The sequence below is a fragment of the Antedon mediterranea genome, chromosome 1, assembly GCF_964355755.1.
Source record: "Antedon mediterranea chromosome 1, ecAntMedi1.1, whole genome shotgun sequence".
Lineage (NCBI taxonomy): Eukaryota > Metazoa > Echinodermata > Crinoidea > Comatulida > Antedonidae > Antedon > Antedon mediterranea.
The window spans coordinates 1021807-1036746 of NC_092670.1; the positions used below are offsets into that span (position 1 = coordinate 1021807).

Sequence of the window (14940 nt, forward strand, 5' to 3'; positions counted from 1 at the left end):
AGAGCTAATTAAAATGCAGTAATCTAGATAGTGGCCAAGGAAAAAGACATAATATATCATGAGATAGGTTATGTGTTTTTACATACTGTAGATACTGTAAACCGATAAGTAGTGATAAATGACGTTGGCATTTAAACCATTCTGTTGCATCAACTACCACAAAAATATAAATGTGTATAATTGCATACGATGGCAATATTAGTCTTATAATACAGTAGAACTCCTTCTTTGGGACACACATATTAAGAGGACACTTTCCTGTGTGTGTATGGGCACATCACATTTTTTATTTATCAAGGTTGATAGTGTAGACAGAGCTTTACATCTATTTCATGTGATACATCTATTAAGGGGACACTTTGTCCCCAGTTGTCCCCTTAATGGGAATTCTACTGTACAGCGCTAAGGTTTAATTTTCATTTAGAAACAATGCTAAGAATTCAATTGTCAAATTTGTATACGTTCCTATACAGCTCTAAACTACTACATTTTTAATTAGTTCTCTGTATAAGCCCAAACAATAACATTGTAACAGCCAACAAGGTGTTGCTATGGATACTTACTTTTGCATGACAACATCTTGGTAGATGATGTGTTCTAAAAGGTCAAAGGTTACAACATCAAGGAGATAAATGTTACCGCCCTCAGTGCCTAAGTAAAGGTGTTTGTGATCCGTCGATAAGCAGCAAACGGAAATTTTCTTTAATCTGATGAGACAAAAGAAAAGAATTTAATTGTATTAATATTACATATCGCGTCAGTGAAGAGGGGTTTTAGGCACATATAAAGACCATAGGTCATAGGTCAGACGTCCAATGGGAAGAATGAAGAATTGGACTGGAACATTATATTTTTTAAATGCAAGATACAATAGAATAGATTTAGAATAAAACAAATTAAAAAGAAAGATTAAAATTAAATTAAAACAAGATTTGTTTGTAGACTCAGTTGTGGGAAGGAACAAATGTGGGAGAATAACCTGTGACTTGCAGTCTGGACGACAACACAATTACACGTTATTCTCAAGTGTAAAGTTCTGTCCACACCAACAAACTAGTTTGACAAAAAAGTGTGATGTGCCCAAATATGGTAGTGATATGCTCAAATATGACATCATCATATCCATATATAGGCACATCACAGTTTTTGTCATAAGAATTGATAGTGTAGGCAGAGCTTCACAGGACACATTGCATAAACTCTCCACCACCACATAAATTAGTTCCAAGAATACTCTTGAGAACATAAAACATTACATCAGTTTTAAAAAGATGAACTTATGAACAACATGCCACCTGTCACCATTCAAGGCATGTGCCCTGAATGTGTATAAACTACAAAAGCAACAACATATAACAGAGGAACCCATTTCTTGCAAATAAAATAAAATATAATGTGTTTACTGTACGTACTCTGGGTCCTTTTTAGCACTGGCAGAAGTGAAATATGAAAGAAATGAGTTCACAAAAACCATTTTAGAGCAGGGGATAGAGTGAAATAAAACATAAAATGCTTATTATTTTAAATTCAATATATGCAGGATTTTAGAATATGGTATGGTGAAGTATTAAATTCTTGTATCATTAATATACTGCATAATATTATATAATTTCACTGATAACATGATCTAGGATCTAGGTTTAATTTTATTTTTTTTAGTAATGTGTTTTGTTTGTAGGTCCCTGCGAGACAAGTTTTAACTTCTAGAAGGGATCCATGATAATAATGACTTCCAATTACTGCTTTATTAATGTTCAGTTTAATATATTTTTTCTATTTTGTATATGTTCATTCATTATTATCTGAATAAATTTTATCTGAATCTGAAGATGAAGAGGCAAAGAAAAACGCTACATGTTACAGAATCTATTGTCATTTTTTGGTGTCAATCATGAGACACAGTCCCTATTAATACTCACCGTCCTTCCAACGAGAAGCTCTTCACCTCCTCCAGTAAAGAGTTACCATCTCGAATGTTCACCTCCCACAGGTGGAGTGTGTTGTCGTCACATAGTGATATTAGACGTCCCTGAAGAAACAAATTGTCAATTACTCTTAATCACCAGTGGGGTACTGTATACTCATACTTGTAAACATTTTTTTTTTGCCGCACAATACAATCGCAAAAAAAGAGTAATTGATGAAAAAAAACTTACTTGATTTGGTAGAAAGAATAGTTGATTGACATTTGTTGCTTCACTGCTAGTTCCAACAAATTCTACTCCTGGAGCACCAAGACTAATGTCAAAGGTCAAGGACTATAGTTAAAATGTGAAAGCACAAGTAACAAGTAGCGGCTGTGACGCGTAAGTGGGAAAAAAAGCAATTTAATTTAAAAGAGAAGAGCTGTATTATCTGCAATTAACATCATTATGAATGGGTCAGTAATCACTTTTACTCTTGCTACGATTCTATGCCGCATTATGCAATTATGAAATCATTTGACAGAACGACAATTGGTTCTTTTGTTTCGCAACATTCATAACTGAACACGGAGAATTAAAAGGGTTATCCAAAGGGCAATGGGCGTAGATAATGCTGCAGTGTGAATTTGAACACTGAACAAAAGCGCAAAATGCATCAGAAATTTAAACTGTTCTCTGCAAGCAATATTTGGTTGATAACAATTTAATATCGATAAATGCCGGCATATTATAAACGTAGTAGAATTCCAGACATATTTAGGTATTCTCTACATTTTAGCCTAATCAATAAGATACTGTACACCAGTTTACACGTTGTCTAAATAACACAATATTCTACTTCTAACATTACAGTTTACACTCAAACAATTAGTTCTTGACAACCAGCTATTGTAATTACAGTATTTTCTCTTTTTTTGAGCATTTATTTCTTCCTCAAATTCTTTCATTCAAAAATCAAACAATACAGTTGTTCCAACATTTGAACGGAGAGGACAATACAAAAAACAGAAATTATGGTACTGTACGTCCTAAAATCAGTAATCAATCAAACAAACAACAGAATTTAACTGTTGATGCTGAAAGTAATTATGACACCTGTATTTGTATTAGTATTAACTTAGCAAGATTGACAAACATTTCTAAGAACCATTTATCACTTAATCAATTTTGTTTGTATAGATCTTACAATCCATTTACAATTGAAATAAAATGTCAACAACAGTAACTAGTTCTGATCCTGTTTAGAGCATTAATGCAGTACATCACAGAGATATAGTACCGATAACAAGTCATAAAGTAGTACCGATAACAAGTCATAAATTACCTGTATTACATTATAATTTGCAGGATATTGGGCATTAAGTTTTCATCAAGTAGATCGTACTTATTAATGATTATGGTAATGAGTACATTATATTTTACTATCTTGTTTTTCAAGTAACATTTTCAAAATAAACTGACGAAATTTCACCATAATGCTGCATGAACTCCAACAACATTCAAGAACCAAGAATCATACTACATTATGGGAGTATGTTTCCATACGCATTTGATCCAAAAATGACCGTGGTAATAAATTACTGTAATTTGTAAAGTGTAATGTACAGTGCTTTGGAGTTGGATAGCCGAGTGGTTAGGATTGAAGTTGGATAGCCGAGTGGTTAGGACACTTGACTGTCGTACAGATAGACCCGGGTTCAATTCCCGACAACTCCCAGTCCACTCAGCTGTAAATGAGTACCTGGTTGAAAAAACTAGGGAGAAAAAAGGCGGCGTGGACAGGAACTGGCCACCCTACCACATAATGCCGAGGCTTAGTACAATGAGCTCCTAACAGCTCATTCCCCCTACGTTCAGAATGAATACGGGACTCTCCTTTACCTTTTACAGTGCTTAGAGGTTTCACAACATTTAGGCACTTTATAAATCCAATGATACAATTTGTTGATTTTTTGTTCATCTATGCACAGTTTTATTGTGATTACTCAAACCACAAACTAATGTGCCAAACTGCTATACTACAAAAAGACCCACGTACCATAAATAATTTCTTCCCAATAAAAACTACTTACACAATAAGACTAGAGAAATGTAAACGTCGTCTAGGTGTAAATCGTCTACTAAACCGCAATAATCAGATTATTTGGTGACAAATGTAGACTGATTAAGTTGGCTCATTAATCTAGAAAGGGTTTGTGAAATTACCACAATACTGGTTGGCATTATTATGATGCGCAATTCATTTTACTGCAGTAGTAGTACTATATAATTTTTTATACTTATACTTATATACTATCTTGTCTTTGTCCGTTCGTTTTGTGTCCAAAGCAGACCCACCTCAAGATCCTGTATCTTTCTGATGGGATCCTGCCTTCTTCCTTCCTCCCCCTTTATTCCATTATTGCTTAAATCTTATTTTGAATTGAATTGATCAAATGAGGGATAAAAAGTTTAGTTTAGTACTATACGTATTAAATATTGTACTGTATATTTGTCAGTTATTTTATCTGTATCTGCATAATGTATAATATATAAAGCTGTTTAAATTAACAAAAACCTATAAATACATTAACATTCGCCTACACACTGAACTCAGCATGACCGTTTTTAATGGAAGTGCAACTGACAACGGGCTTAAATTACTTACTGGATAAATATTGACTATAATACTCAATAAAATGATTAAGATTCTACAACAGAAACACAGTACTGTACAGTACCATAGTCTATGGCCTGTAATATGAATGTCTATGGCCTGTAATATGAATGTCTATGGCCTGTAATATGAATGTCTATGGCCTGTAATATGAATGTCTATGGCCTGTAACATGAATGTCTATGGCCTGTGACATGAATGTCTATGGCCTGTGATATGAATGTCTATGGCCTGTAATATGAATGTCTATGGCCTGTAACATGAATGTCTATGGCCTGTGATATGAATGTCTATGGCCTGTAATATGAATGTCTATGGCCTGTAATATGAATGTCTATGGCCTGTGACATGAATGTCTATGGCCTGTGATATGAATGTCTATGGCCTGTAATATGAATGTCTATGGCCTGTAACATGAATGTCTATGGCCTGTAATATGAATGTCTATGGCCTGTAACATGAATGTCTATGGCCTGTAACATGAATGTCTATGGCCTGTGATATGAATGTCTATGGCCTGTAATATGAATGTCTATGGCCTGTAACATGAATGTCTATGGCCTGTGACATGAATGTCTATGGCCTGTAATATGAATGTCTATGGCCTGTAACATGAATGTCTATGGCCTGTAATATGAATGTCTATGGCCTGTGATATGAATGTCTATGGCCTGTAATATGAATGTCTATGGCCTGTAACATGAATGTCTATGGCCTGTGATATAAATGTCTATGGCCTGTAATATGAATGTCTATGGCCTGTAACATGAATGTCTATGGCCTGTAATATGAATGTCTATGGCCTGTAACATGAATGTCTATGGCCTGTAATATGAATGTCTATGGCCTGTAACATGAATGTCTATGGCCTGTAACATGAATGTCTATGGCCTGTAACATGAATGTCTATGGCCTGTGATATGAATGTCTATGGCCTGTGATATGAATGTCTATGGCCTGTAATATGGATGTCTATGGCCTGTGATATGGATGTCTATGGCCTGTCCAATCTACAGTATTTTTCAATATTAGAGGTGCACCATTGTGAGGAAGATCAAGTTGGGATTAAACATATATACAGTAGCCACATGTAGACATTGAAACTTTCACAAAAGGTCATCCCTAATCTTGAGGGAAACAGTACTTCTATAAATTGTAGCTTGCTAATGGTATACGATGACGGCCAATAGCCAGTAGGTTTCAGGGATTTGAAGCCATTTGTAATGTCACTGAATGTGTCTACTGAAACAAATTTCATTTTTAAACATTTATTTTTTAATAATATATATTATTCAACCATTAGTAATAAATATTTTACATGGTAAAATAATTGAATCCAATGGAGACCACTGAATGGCTGTAATCATGAAATTGTTGCTTTTTAATTACAACAATATGAACAACTGCCCTTCACTAACCACAAACAATACCAGACATCCTGTAATGAGTAGGGACTAAGCACAGGAGTCAGTTCTTAATTTAAGAAACTGAGAATGGATTAAGTTTTAGTAAAAATTAGACTACAACATGATTTGTTAAACATCAGCACGATTGATTAAACTACAAAGAAAGATTCAACTATACTTTGATTTTAGTTTTTAACTTGAGACAGGTGCTGTAAAAATCTAAAAATATTAAGACTGCTAGACAATATTCAATATTGGCAGACTTTTTATAAAATAGCTTAATCTCAAAATCTAAAAAACTATTAATACCAAAGCAAGAACAATTGGTTACTATATATTTGACTTAAATCCTGAATCCAAGCAATCAGAATATTAAAAGAGCATTTGTATTGAAAGAAAGGTTTGTTTTTCTTTGTGATTTTACCAGATTTCAACAATAAAAATTCTTATTAATTATTTCTTTGTTGTAGTAATCATCTCCAGGGTCGTGCTTAATGATACCGTTCGCGTTTAATAATAAAGTCACATTGCTTACTAAACAGTATACGGTTTCTTTGTTCAATACCATCTGGATGATTTCATCACTCAAAATCCACTATTTAGTTTGTTGTCAACAGATGCATGTTGGTTATGCAACAAAAACTAATTACAATTCACAAATACTAGTAGTATACAGTAGTATTAATTAATTTCTTTTTTTCGAATTTAATTTTTTTTTATAAACATCTTTTTTGACCCCAATTTTAAAAGTATCTACAGTAGAATATGGTACCGTGGTTTTTACAGTATTAATAATTATTAGGTATTTTCAATATTCAATTTTATTTTTATAGACTATTGTTTGCCAGAACTTTGTAGAAAAAAAGCATTCAAATTGAATCGTCCAATTTTTAGATAAGGTTCTTGACGCAACTTGTGTCTACTACAGTATTGTGTGGCCATTGGCAAGATACTGGCAAACATTATTACCTAAAACTAAAAGTTTTAAACTAAACTATAAATATAACATAGATTTATAAAGTAAAACTATTCCTTTATGCCTGTAACTCTGACCAAGGAAAACCTACACACTATAACCTACAGAATGTGTAAATAGCGGTTTGTCATAGGATATCAGTCACAACTTACAAACCAACATCCTACCGTATACCACAACTTCTGCATCAAACCAACTTTAACATTTAAAATCATTGTTTTGTTTTTACAATATTGAGGTGATCATTGAATGTATATACTGTAGGAAAATTTAATAAAATTAATTACCAAAAACTGTGAATGATGTATATGATAATGTAGCATTTAAAATCATATTACACAGCTGAATTCATTTTGTGAAAATCTGTTTAATAAATTGAATAGCTAACACCTACACAAGTTTAAGACATGATCTATTATTAAGGGTGGTGATCTATTGCAATATTTGACCTTGACAGGCAGGTAGTTGGAAGCTAAACAAACCCACATACTTCTAGTACTACTCATGCAATATTACTACTGTGTCTTCTTTTCCACAGGCAAAGTCTAGTCCAAATACACAGATCAAACAAATGCTTTATATTATAAATTACACAAACCAAAAATGGTGTTGGTAATCTAGGTGGCTTCTTCTGGATAAAACCGACATTGGCCTATACTCTCGGAGAAAAGAGCTACACCTTCAATGGATATATATATAAATATTAATAAACACCCCTATCAGATAATGGTACATTCCATGAACCCTGCCCTCAAGTGGGAGCATCTAAATACACTAATATCATCATTGATTTTTGACATGCTTTTATTATAAATGTCGTACAGTAAACTATAGGCACGTACAGTCCACAATACCGCATTCCAAACGCCCTCTCCAACTGTACCCTCCTTTGCTATCTCACGTTCATGACCAATACCGCATTCCAAACGCCCTCTCCAACTGTACACTCCTTTGCTATCTCACGTTCATGACAAGAATCAGAATTTTATTTGGAAATTTTAGATCAGCAAAATAAAGGGCATTATGGATCTTGAGATTCCTTTATAGATTGTTGCAAAATTATTTATCGTCACATGAGATTTGATCCAATCAATAATCTCCGTCGGGGCACAAGCACAGGAAGTCATGCAAGCATTGTCGAAATAAAATCGACGTTGTAAATAGTTCAACTATTGATCTATTTACCGTACAAAAACTCAAACTTGTATCATCCTCAAGATGAATATGGATGATTGAATGGCTTGCATTTGGTGCCGCTTCCCCTCATATCCATATTGACGGAAGGATATTTAGTCTTCAAATTTGTTTAATTCTCACGAATGTCACCACAAAAGTAATAATAATGAACTCATTACATAATAATAAATTTGCAAAGCTGGAGGGAAAAATTTCATTTAAAAATTTTGATTTGAGTCGAGAAACATAGTTTTGTATTGTATTTTTTGCTACACAATTTTTAGCAATATGAATAAGTTTGTTTTGTATAGCTTTTTACTATGCTACACTGGATAAATTATTCCCTGAGCTGAACTGTTGTCTGTCGGTATTGAAATAGTTTGGATTCACAGACAGACTGACCCAATTATTTTACAATATCAAATAATAATTGTCATATAAATCTTTGCATTTTGTTACAGTAGCTTGGTATTATATACTGTAACTCTTAGCTTGGTAATGGTATATAACTCTCTATATAATTTGACATGATTGATTATAATTGGTTAATTTAAAGAATTACAATCATGTTGTTTAGGATAATTAATGACTTCCAACATGTCTTGTCTGTGATCCAGACATGGACATACAAGCAGTCTGATGCAGATTCAATGCAGAAAATGATTACACAGCAGAAAACAAATGTATTGGTTATATTTTGAGATATAATTAAAGGCAAACACTTTGGAAAATCCCAAGTATAAGACGTAATAATTAAGTCAGTTTGAGCAGTCAGTGAGATAAATTTAACAATAACAATAGGCAAATTTTAACATGTATTGATTTAAAATGCAATGCCTTGCCATATCATGTCTCTCAAAAAATTATAATAAATAAAAAAAATAACTTTTTTTTTAAATATATTTAAATAGTAACTATGGAGTATACTATAGTACTACAGTAGCAGTGATAACGTTGGATGGATGGATTCACATACAGTAATGTGATACAGTAATGTGATACAAGGCTACTGAGTAATAAATGATATAATAAGAATAACAATAGATAGAAATGATACTAAACAAACAATGTGATGATTGATTGCATGATGAGTCACAGCGAGACAATTGAAAATCAATATAGACTGACTGACTCACAGCAAACGGTAATTACACACAAAATTACAACCAAATTTATATTTCCAAATCTATTTTGGTACAAATTACACTGTTCTCAATCCCAATAAAATAAATCCATGAAAATTTGTCGGGGTTTCGGCTGAAAAATATTTCATAACTGATTTGCCTACTGTATACAATTGACATGGACAGTGAAATCAATAAACCCATCTACTGCAGTAACTACAATATAGTGTTGACTCTGGTTATTTTTTTTTTAGCCTGTCTATTATTTTCTTTACTATATAATACTGTAGCAATATTTTTTCTAGGTAATTCCATACTAATTACCATAATCTGTACAGTATATTGCAACAAAAGCACATTACTTAAACTAATTTCTTTTTACTGCAATAAAATAATTTTTTTAACTTTTTCTTTCATAAAATGAACAGAATTCATCAAGGTTGCAACTACATGTTTATCAAACACACAACAATACTGTGTTTAGTCAAACCCAACGCATTATTCATTAAATGGTAGAAACTGTTACAACGACAGCGCTAAATTTGACACTTTGCTGCAATTTTCTGTTCATGCGTAGTTTGTCAATTGTTCCAGTCTCGACACCTTTCATCCTCACCCATTCACGAATCAATAACAGAGACACTGGCTCGCTTCAGTCCACAAATGAGCCTACTATTTGCTGTACGACTGCATACAGCTGTTACTAACTCAAATGCTTGGCTCACTAAATGATAGTTTTACAATTATCTAAGGCCCTGTTCAGACCCATGGCGTTAGACCGTTTTAGCGTACGACGCTAAAAGAATGTGTGTCTGAACAGTTGGGGATTAGCGTACAACGCGTCGTACAACGGTTGTAGCGTTGTAGTGGAAAACGGTTGATAGTACCGTTTTAGCGTACGACGCTACTGTAAGTCAACGTTGTATCCAATCAGAACGTTTCCTGTTATGACGCCAAACAAGGTTTGACCTAGGCTGACATCTTGTATCGTCAATGTGTGAGATGGATTTCAATAACAAAAAGGCCAGAATAAATAAGGCCTAACTACACTACAAATACAACTGTTACAAAGGCTACAAACTATTATCAACTGATTACCATTATATTTTCTAACAAATGACATAAATACATGCACCTTGTATTTAAACATAGGGACTACGATCCCATCCGCTTTTAGGCCTAGCTAGGCCTAGAGCCATTCACGCATTTCATTCAAGCTAAAAACTAGCGTGGGACATCAAAAGTCACTCATTCATACAAGGCAGACTAGACTGGACAAGTTTAATGCTGAAAACCCCCTAACTCCTAAAAAAAACAGTAAACAAACAAGGGGAGCTGTGTCCCTTTTATTAGCAAGTTAAGGGTTATTTTCAACCGACTGGACCAAAGAATATATATCTTTGACTGGACTGGATAGACTAATCTCAATCTTTTTTTTCTTCATCATTACGAGGACGAGGCCTGCTTTATTTTCGTAACACAAGAGCCTGGGGAAAATGTTTTTTACTACAAAATAAAAACAATAGAAACAGAAATTTGACTTTACTATATTTTTCTTAAATAAATGCTGAGGTATGTTTTATTTACGGCAAATTTTGTCATAATATTGTAGGGCTGAGATCTAGGCCTATATACAGTGGAAATAATGATGAAAACACGTGGGTAAGAGCACATGAATATGCAACTAGAAACAACCTGGATGACGTACTTCCGTTGTAACGATAATCGTACGCTATGGGTCTGAACACCTCGTTTTTTTCTCTGCGGTTTGTAACGTGACCTTGATAGTAACGTTGTACGCTAAAACGGTCTAACGCCATGGGTCTGAACAGGGCCTTATATAGGTAATTTAGAATATTCAAAATCTAGAATATGAAATATTGGTCTGATGGCAATTTCCTCAACATCTGTGAACCATTGCAAATACTACACAAATAGGTCAAAGGTCACATAATAGATGCTTTTATTAAAGGTCAATGAATACATTTTTATGGTAATATTCATAAATAGTTCATAAATAAACAAATGAATTATCATAACCAGACATTGCTATGACAACCTCTTCTGCATCATCTCTCTACTCTTTTGTTCTTTATGATATTGGGAAAACTGCAGTAATAAAAGAATTGAATGTAACAGATACTTAAGATAACATGTTCTATTTCATTAGAAACTTTAAAAGATAAAGAGGGAAAAGGCCTATTTACAGGTGGTAAAATAATTAGATCCATAACTCACAATATTGTACTCAGTCTCAAAGGGATTATGAATAGATTATGTTTCAGGGGATATCTTGTGACCTTCAGGGTCTTTAAAAAAAAAGACTACTGTATCTATGTTTGCACTGAAGTCAAGTCAATTGAAAAAAAACTTTACAATTTACAAATCAGAATTTTGCTATGTTCCAATAAAAACAACATAGCTTCATCCAAAATAATATTTAAAAAAATGGTTACTGTATTTTATCAGTTTGAAAACAATTTTATATATTACATTATAGTATATTTTATATTATTTTATAGACTGTATGCTACATTTCTATACAGTATTCTGCTTTTATTATGCCATATACAGTACAAGTATACTACTGTATATCAAGCTGTTAAAAACAATCCTGTGCCTGGGTGACAAAAAAAAAGAGACAGAACACAATTCATTTATAATTTAAAGTTAATGTACAGGTATTACACAACCAGTCAGTTTGCATGCCTATCTACAACTTTTTTTCCAATGTATGGGATGTTATGCAAAGAATACAGTCACTGTACTTTGTATAATAAATCACAAAAAGTGTACAAACAGGAAGCCTATTATTAATATTTACAATTATTCAATTAAAATATGTTTACAATTGTCCAAAAGTGAAACGGCGCAAACGTTTGCAGACACGGATTGTATACAGGCTACGCAAACAAGTCCAAGAACTCAAACATTGCGTGAAACGAATCGTACTTATCAGCAGACAATAGTTTCATGTGATTGATCTTCATTTTTAGCGGGAAAATGATATTGACATTATGATGCAACAACACTGCCAGGATATTTACATTTATTACCATACCAAGTACCAAGCCGGTACATTAGCCAGGGGGGTTCGATTTACCACAAAAGGGGCAAATAATACAACTTACTGTAGGCTACTTTTTTAGCATGATATTCAGATTCTGCTGATAATGTCTCTAAATATAGTACAGTAGTTTGAAAAAGGCACTTCAGGTAAAGTGGGGTTCGTTCAACCCCTCGAATCCACTGGCTATGGGCCGGAGTATTTTTATTTTTCAAATATTTGAACTAAACGGTTTCAACGGCAGCACATGACTAATGTATACAGAGACAAGATGTTTCTTCGCTATCTTATACTGTAATTTAAACTCTGAAGCTTTTAAGAAAATTAGACTTACCTTAATATAGATTAATGTACGTAATTATTCCTAAACCAGTATAAAATTTTAAAAAGGATACATTTTAATGATTCCACTTTTGGTACCCAAGGCAACAAGATTTAACTGTGGATCGTAGGCAATCGCTGTTGGTTTGTGTGGAAATCCATGCTCCACCGTCTGCCAAAAACAACATACTTAATGTAAGGTATTTAATTGCATTTTTAATATTTTATTTTATTGAATGCGTAAATAATATTATGCTTCTCCCTTGGGAAAGTTTTGAAATAAATAAAATAATTACTATACTACATAAATAATGTACAACTTGCTCCACTCTGGGGTATTACAGTAAACTTAACTACATAAAAAAATTAATAATTAATTGTTTGGGTTTCAGATGGCAATAAATTACTATAATGTATTATTAGGTTTTGTTTGGCTAATTACACATTTTTAAACTAACTATAATATTGTGCATGATACAAATTAATTGAATGAATGTAAAAAATATGACAAAACTATTCAAAATATTCCAACAAAAGATAAGTATAGTTAATGCATGAATGATTGTCAATCATTTGTACAAATTCAACAATTTGTTATGGGACTGTGTAACAAATTGATCTAGACACTAGTGCTGTAGCCACAAGAAATAAAGTGGTATGGTGGTTGCAAGAAAATGGAACTATTTTAGTACTGTATGGGACACATGGCTGTCAAAAGCCTCGTGTGAAAAAGTGGTCAGGTCAAAACCTTACCAACTGTATTGCCGTGGTTACGGCCCTGTACTCAGTAATCGTGTAATTGTAATGTTTGGGATGAGTATAATGTAAAATATTATCAATGACCAAATTTTATTGGTCAAAATAGACTTGTTGCAGTTTAGTACATTTTAATAATGATAGTTATGAATTGGGTTTACTGTGAATGTATTGGTGGGTGGCAATTGCAGGTTCTAATCCAGTCATGCTTGGTTGCTGGTGGTAGAAATATATACAATTAGGGTCAATTCAACCAAAGGATGATTCGTTTTGGTTGATTGTGAGACACTTCAGACTGTGGACTGAAAAATTCTGTTTTAGGCAGACAAAATGGTTAATAATTAATATGCATTTTTGGTACTGTATACTAAACCTATCTAGTTTTAAAGTGTGTTGTTTGAACTAAATATTCAATGTTTTATTTTATTAAATGACTTTCCTCAATTGTAACAATAATAATAAGATACTATACAATACAAGACAATATGCCACATCCTCGGGCTGTATAATCCAGTCAGTTATATCAAGTAAAATTGAAAAAAAAGAAAAAACAAACATATAGGAATCCTATCCTCTCTCAACCAAATAAATCATCGATTTAATATTTTAATATTATACAATTATGTTTGTGTGACCTACCTAGACGCTTTGTTAACATAAAATATACAATATGTAATAGTCTTAGCTGGAAAATATATAAGGACAATTGGGGAGGGACGAGTTTACAAAATATATTCCATACTTTCTATGCCAGGCCGATGCTAGCTAGCCGTTCTCCTCAACCTCGGTGACCCGCCGCGGTAGATCTGATTTCTTCAGTCAACCGTAGCTAGCCCTTCATCAGTCTGAAGTTTAGGCCTAACAAACAAGTGATGTTTCTACTGTCTAAATGTGTTTATATAGCTAACTAAGTAACCTACTAAAATTTAAATTAGAAACTCACCTTCTTAAAAGAGAATAGCTCCTTCTTTAGTTTTTCTCTTTCAGCACTTGTATGTCCACCTCCCTTACGTTTGAATAGATTCCGAACTCTTGATGCAGCCGACATGGTTAGGCCTAACTCCAATTTTTCCAGTTAGTGCAAGTCGTCCAGCAGGTTCACACACGATTGAAGTTTAAATATTTCTGTATGTTAAGAGCAACAAAATAAATAAAATATCCTGGACTTGTGGAATGAAATCAAGGTAATATTAATATAAAAATCACAGATCAAAACAGATAAATTGAACACACCTATTTTCTGAAGAAAACACCGGTATTTCAACCGGCTTCGCACTTACCAAACTGGCACACCGCGAACTGAAGTTCATTGAGCGAACACCACCAATATGGAAATCAAGCGCCACACAAAATACATAACCCACATTGGGCAATCAGTGTAACTAATTTCAATATCCCTACGCCATATTATTTGATATTTTCACCATTATCTCAGCTTATCATTAGCTATAACTATCCTGTATAACCATAATATTTTCATTAAAACTCACTATGATAAAATAGCATAATCATATTGGTTAGCTGGAGTGTTTT

At 33.2% G+C, this 14940-nt stretch overlaps 1 protein-coding gene across 6 annotated transcripts in view; it reads right to left on the reverse strand.

Annotated features, from left to right (window-relative positions):
- LOC140052046 (lethal(2) giant larvae protein homolog 1-like) overlaps nt 1-14743 on the reverse strand; it is a 41011-nt gene extending 26268 nt beyond the window's left edge. For 4 of the 6 annotated variants that reach the window (XM_072097446.1, XM_072097462.1, XM_072097429.1 and 1 more), the window contains exons 1-6: nt 14641-14742; nt 14351-14532; nt 12726-12823; nt 2157-2238; nt 1920-2029; nt 564-707 (exon numbers count right to left, since the gene is read on the reverse strand). In XM_072097446.1, the coding sequence (XP_071953547.1) occupies nt 564-707; nt 1920-2029; nt 2157-2238; nt 12726-12823; nt 14351-14455 (539 nt within the window). In that variant the 5' untranslated portion in view covers nt 14456-14532; nt 14641-14742. Of the gene's footprint in view, nt 1-563; nt 708-1919; nt 2030-2156; nt 2239-12725; nt 12824-14350; nt 14533-14640 lie in introns of all 6 variants that reach the window. The other 2 variants (XM_072097469.1, XM_072097438.1) reach the window with 2 other exon arrangements.
- Between the last annotated feature and the right edge of the window lie 197 nt (nt 14744-14940).